The sequence below is a fragment of the Heptranchias perlo genome, chromosome 16 (genome assembly GCF_035084215.1).
Source record: "Heptranchias perlo isolate sHepPer1 chromosome 16, sHepPer1.hap1, whole genome shotgun sequence".
Lineage (NCBI taxonomy): Eukaryota > Metazoa > Chordata > Chondrichthyes > Hexanchiformes > Hexanchidae > Heptranchias > Heptranchias perlo.
The window spans coordinates 11,155,681-11,161,680 of record NC_090340.1 but is presented as its reverse complement, the minus strand read 5'-3'; the positions used below and the strand labels follow the sequence as shown (position 1 = coordinate 11,161,680).

Here is a 6,000-nt window from a genome sequence, read left to right as displayed (position 1 = left end):
TGGGACGTTTTACTGTGTTAAAGGCACTATATAAATGCTAGTTGTTTTTAATGTGGGTCACCTTGTTTTTAACCTGAGCTCTACTGCTGACTTTCTGTTGACATCTCCCCCCTTTCCCATTCCCAGGCAGCTGTGCCTCTTATTAAATGCCGAGAACATCTTCCACTCCATGGCTGAAATCCTCCTTCGGGAAGAAGACCTCAAGTTTGCTTCCACCATGGTCCAAACTCTCAACTCCATTCTCTTGACGTCAACAGAACTCTTCCAGCTGCGGAACCAGCTGAAGGACCTGCGTACAACGGTGAGGGCTGCGTCCCAGTGCTTGCGAATCTGGCACAAGTGGGTGGGTAGATGGGATTTGGTCAGTGTGGTACATAGAGCCTGAAGAGTGCTGTGGCCTTGCTCCATCACTCACTCACTAGGTAAGGGCACCTCTAGGCGTGCTGAGCGTTACAGACTTCAGTTCTTGGTCTGCGGTGAGGCAGATTGATCTAGGCTCGGGCAGCAATAACAGTGCTACAGTTGGTTGTTTCCCGTTGGCTCCTACATACCTTTCCTCTAAACTCCATCAGCCTCCCCGACTGCCACCTCAGGCTGTGTCCTGTGGTACTGCGCGCTTCCTGATCCCGAGCCGAGTTTCCATTCCCACGTCTGTTTGGTTCCCAAGACCCCCCAACTCTCAATGCCTCTTCCGACTGCTGCTGAGACTCCATCCCATGCCTTTATCGCCTAGAGACTCGATGACTCTCATGCTCCTCGTCTAGCCTCCTGTACATCAGAGCTGGCAGCTGAAAAGAGTGGCCTCCGTTCGGCTTTAAAATCTTGCTGTCCTTACTTGGTCTGGCCTATCTGTGACTCCCGTCCCACCCCCAACGTGCTTGACTCTTAACTGTCCTCTGAAGTAGCCTTCTAGGCCACCAAGTTATACCAAACAGAGGCCCCACCACCACCATCTCGAGGGGCAACGAGGGTTCCCAGCCTTGCCAGTGACGTCCACGTCCCGAGAATGAATGATTACAAAATCCTCTTGAATTTTTTTCTTTCAAATATTTATCCACTTCCTTTTTTAAAACCTGTTCCGCTACCACCAATCCATATTCTGGCAACCTCTAGATTAAAAAAAAATAATGAAATTATTCTCCTAACCTATCTCTTTGTTCTTTTGGTGATGATGGTAAATTTATCCCCTTTAGTACTGGTTCCCCAAACAGTGGAAATAGCTTTTCCCAATTTACCTCATCAGAACCCCTCATAATTTTGAACACCTCTATCAGATCTCCTCTTGGCCTGCTATGTTCTAATGAAAAGAGCCCCAGTTTCTCTCGTGTCTCCTCCTAACTAAAGCCTCTCCAAATGGATGCTTTCCTTAAGATAGACTAAAGATTCATAGAGAAGAGGCCTATTATGCAGCAAGGAATAGAAGCTGTTGCCCATGGGCACTAGCAGTTTGGAAGATTCCAGATTTTGTGCCAGTTGGTTTGTAGTCCCTGGAAGTGCAGTAAGATTCCAGCCTTTCCTGGACCTCAAGGCTCTGACTGTAAATCATCTAAATGGGAATGGTTTGATTCTCTCATGATTCCTCAGGTCTCGATACAATGGGCAAAGAGCTGAAGGCCTGACTCTCTTATACTGTGATATAGGAGACCATCACTTGTAGGGTTGCCAACTCTGGATGTATTCCGGGAGATTTCATCACATGACCTCCAACCACCCGGCCCTCACACTCCCACCATTGATTGCCCAACATGTCCATCCCCTCGGACTCTTAATTACCCGATTGGATGATTCTTGACTGTCAGTCAAACAGCCGTTTATCCATCGCTAATATTTTTATAACTAGTAAACAAAAGTGTTCAAAGAAAATGAAGAAAACACACAATATATTTTTTAATATCTCACATGATTTTTCTCCTGGGTTACTCGCTGCAGTGTTCTGAAGATGAGTCCTGGAGATTCCAGGACAATCCTGGAGGGTTGGCAACCCTAATCATTTGGCAACCAGGCCAAAATTTTCTTAAAGGGATAATGTCACTGGAGATTTTTTGTTTCCCCTCCATGAAATGATGGTCAATTCGATTTGTATACGAAGGTTAAGTTTTTTCTAAAGAGTAAGAAGTCCACCTACGATCAGCAATCCACCTTTACAACAGATGGTGTTGTGACGTATGATTTAATGGGTAGGCTTCTTTTATCCCGTGTCTAAAGGGCTTTAGAAAGGTTCCAAATGAGTGTGCTGAGCACCACAGTTGGAAGCCATTGCTCGAAGGTGTCGTGTATTATAAGTTGCTTGTTTTTTAAAATATTTCCTTGCCTTTTGTTGCCTACAGGAAAGCTGCAATCTGTTCTGCTGTTTGTATCGTTCCTGGTGCCACAACCCTGTCGCCACAGTCTCTCTCTGCTTCCTCACGCAGAACTACAAACACGCCTATGACCTCATTCAGAAGTTGTATCCTTTTGTTCTAATGCATGAGGTGAGTGGCTCAGTTGTCTTTCCAGCAGCTTGGCTCAGTCGGCAGTACTCGTGCCTCGAGGTCAGAAGGTTGTGGGTTTGAGCCCCATATCAGGGTTGATTTCGAAATCTAGTTCAGCACCGTTAGGTACTCAGGTATTTGGATGAGATGTTAAACCGAGGCCCTGTTCCACTGGTTCAGGTGGATGTTATGAAGATCCCTTGGCACCATTCGAAGAGCGGGGAGTTCTCCCAGTGTCCTGGCCAACCTTCTTTCTCCAATCTCTACCACCAACAAAAAAAACCTAATTAATTGGTCATCCATCTCAGTTCTGTCCATGGGACTTCCCTGGTGCAGAATGGGTGCTGCATTTGGCTACATAACAGTCTCAGCATTTCAAAGCAAATGTAATTCATTGTATGTGCAGCGCTTTGAGATACTTGCATTACATAGAATTTACAGCACAGAAACAGGCCATTCAGCCCAACTGGTCCGTGGTATTTATGCTCCACACTAACTTCCGAGAATCATGGAAAGGTTACAGCACAGAAGAACGCCATTCGGTCCATCGAGTCCGTGCTGGCAAGATGCAAGAGCAATCCAGCCAGTCCCACTCCCCCGTCCTGTCCCCGTAGCCCTGCAAATTTTTTCCTTGAAAGTACTTATCCAGTTCCCTTTTGAAGGCCATGATTGAATCTGCCTCCACCACCCCCTCGTGCAGTGCATTCCAGATCCTAACCACTCGCTATGTAAAAAAAAATTTTCCTCATGTTACCGTTGATTCCTTTGCCACTCACCTTAAATCTATGTCCTCTGGTTCTTGACCCTTCCGCCATCGGGAACAGTTTCTCTCTGTCTCGACCCTTCATCATTTTGAATACCTCTATCAAATCTCCTCTCAACTTTCTCTGCTCCAAGGAGAACAACCCCAGCTTCTCCAATCTATCCATGTAACTAAAACCCCTCATCCCTGGAAGCATTCTAGTAAATCTCTTCTGCACCCTCTCTAAGGCCTTCACATCTTTCCTAAAGTGCAGCGCCCAGAACTGGACACAATACTCCAGTTGTAGCTGAACCAGTGTTTTATAAAGGTTCATCATGATTTCCTTGCTTTTGTATTCTATGCCTCTATTTATAAAGCCCAGGATCCTGTATGCTTTTTTAACCACTTTCTCAACCTGCCCTGCCACCTTCAACGATTTGTGCACATGTAACCCCAAGTCTCTCTGTTCCTGTACCCCTTTTAGAATTGTGCCCTCTAGTTTATATTGCCTCTCCTCGTTCTTCCTACCGAAATGTATCACTTCACATTTTTCTGCGTTAAATTTCATCTGCCACGTGTCCGCCCATGCCCACCAGCCTGCCTATAGCCTCTTGAAGTCTATCATTATCCTCCTCACTGTTCACTATCCTTCTAAGTTTTGTGTCATCTGCAAATTTTGAAATTGTGCCCTGTACACCCAAGTCCAAGTCACTAATATATATATCAAGAAAAGCAGTGATCCCAGCACTGACCCCAGGGGGTCGTAAAACAACTGTTCACCACTACTCTGTTTCCTGTCCCTTAGCCAATTCTGTATCCATTTTACTACTGCCCCCTTTATTCCATGGGCCTCAATCTTGATGATAAGCCTACCATGTGGCACTTTATCAAACACCTTTTGAAAGTCCATATACATCAACTGCATTGCCCTCATCTACCCCTCCCTGTTACCTCATCAAAAAACTCAATCAGGTTAGTTAAATACGATTTGCCTTTACCAAATCCGTGCTGGCTTTTCCCAATCAATCCACACTCATCCACTGTTAATTCTGTTACTCGGAAACTGTTAATTTCTCCCAGTCTACTTCATCTAATCTTTCTCTAACCCCTTTTATTGCAAGGGGCTTGGACTACAAGAGTAAGGAAGTCTTACTACGGTTGTACAGGGCTTTAGTGAGACCTCACCTGGAGTACTGCGTACCGTTTTGGTCTAAGGAAGGACATACTTGCCTTGGAGGTGGTACAACGAAGGTTCGCAAGATTAATTCCTGGGATGAGAGGGTTGTCCTATGAAGGGAGGTTGAGTGGAATGAGCCTATTCTCTCTGGAGTTTAGAAGAATGAGAGGTGATCTCATTGAAACATATAAGATTATTGGGGGGCTTGACAGGGTAGATGCCGAGAGATTGTTTCCCCTTGCTAGAGAGTCTAGAACCTGGGGGCATAGTCGCAGGATAAGGGGTTGGCCATTTATGACTGAGATGAAGAGGAATTTCTTCACGCAGAGGGTTGTGAATCTTTGGAATTCTCTACCCCAGAGGGCTGTGGATGCTGAGTCAATGAATATATTCAAGGCTGAGATGGATAGATTTTTGGACTCTAGGGGAATCAAGGGATATGGGGATCAGGCAGGAAAGTGGAGTTGAGGTCGAAGATCAGCCACGATATTAGTGAATGGCGGAGCAGGCTCGAGGGGCCATATGGCCTACTCCTGCTCCTATTTCTTATGTTCTTAAGTTCCAACCCTATCAGCAAATCCTCCTATTCCTTTCTCCCTCATGTACTTATCTAGCTTCCCCTTGATTGCATCTATGCTTATCGCCTCAACCACTCCATGTGGCTGCAAGTTCCACATTCTAACCACTCTCTGGGTAAAGAAGTTTCTTGTGTATTCTTTATTGCATTTATTAGTGACTATCTTATATTTATGACCCCTAGTTTTGGACTGGCCCATAAGTGGAAACCTCTTCTCTACATCTACCCTATCAAAACTTTTCATAATCTTAAAGACCTCTATCAGATCACCCCCTCAGTCTTTTTTCTAGAGAAAAGAGCCCCAGCCTTTTCAAACTTTCCTAATAGATATAACCCTAGTAAATCTTGACATGATAAAGTGTTCTATAAATGCAAACGTCCTTGTTATAACTGACCTGGATTACAGCTTTGATGACCTGATTGTGGGTTTTCCACATACTAGGCGGGAGCACCTTGCGTGCTGTGTGCAAGACTCCGCGGTGTCACTATCTCGTTGGGCGGTTGGTGGCGAGAACACACATACACCTGTTGCCGATATCTCATGGTCACCGTATCTCCCCACCTTCAATGGGATCCGCTTTGCAAGCCTTCCTAGGGTGCCATGGGTGAGAAAAAGGGCAGAGACTCACTTGGAGGCTGCTGGTCTCCACTTGAGTGCCCCTCTCCCAGTGCCCTACAGTCTATGTAATGAAGACACTGCCTATAATAGAATAAAAATTGCAAGATGCTATGGGGGAGATACTATAAGCATTATTATGAATGCTGATGATCACTGCAGGAAGTGAGTGTATATTGAAAGATCTACTGAACTCCTTTCTCTTGTACACAGCTGTGGGATAAGAACGCCTCTGTAGTGACACACAGTTCAGTGTCTTTAATATCAAACACAGGGAATCTTCACAAACACATTTGCACTGTTGCTATACAAAGCAGCCGGGAGTATTATTACTTCCAGCGTGACCATCAGTTTATTCTCCCATCCAGAGAGAGGGCAGCTGAGTACAGGGAGTGCTCGGAGCACATGATGTGAAGA

At 45.4% G+C, this 6,000-nt stretch overlaps 1 protein-coding gene across 1 annotated transcript in view; it reads left to right on the top strand.

Moving 5' to 3' along the window:
* Positions 1–6,000, top strand: part of vac14 (vac14 homolog (S. cerevisiae)) — a 296,601-nt gene that overhangs the window by 209,844 nt on the left and 80,757 nt on the right. Inside the window, exons 15-16 of the mRNA XM_067998261.1 lie at positions 127–301; positions 2,328–2,446. Of these exons, the coding sequence (XP_067854362.1) occupies positions 127–301; positions 2,328–2,446 (294 nt within the window). The remainder of the gene's footprint in view (positions 1–126; positions 302–2,327; positions 2,447–6,000) is intronic.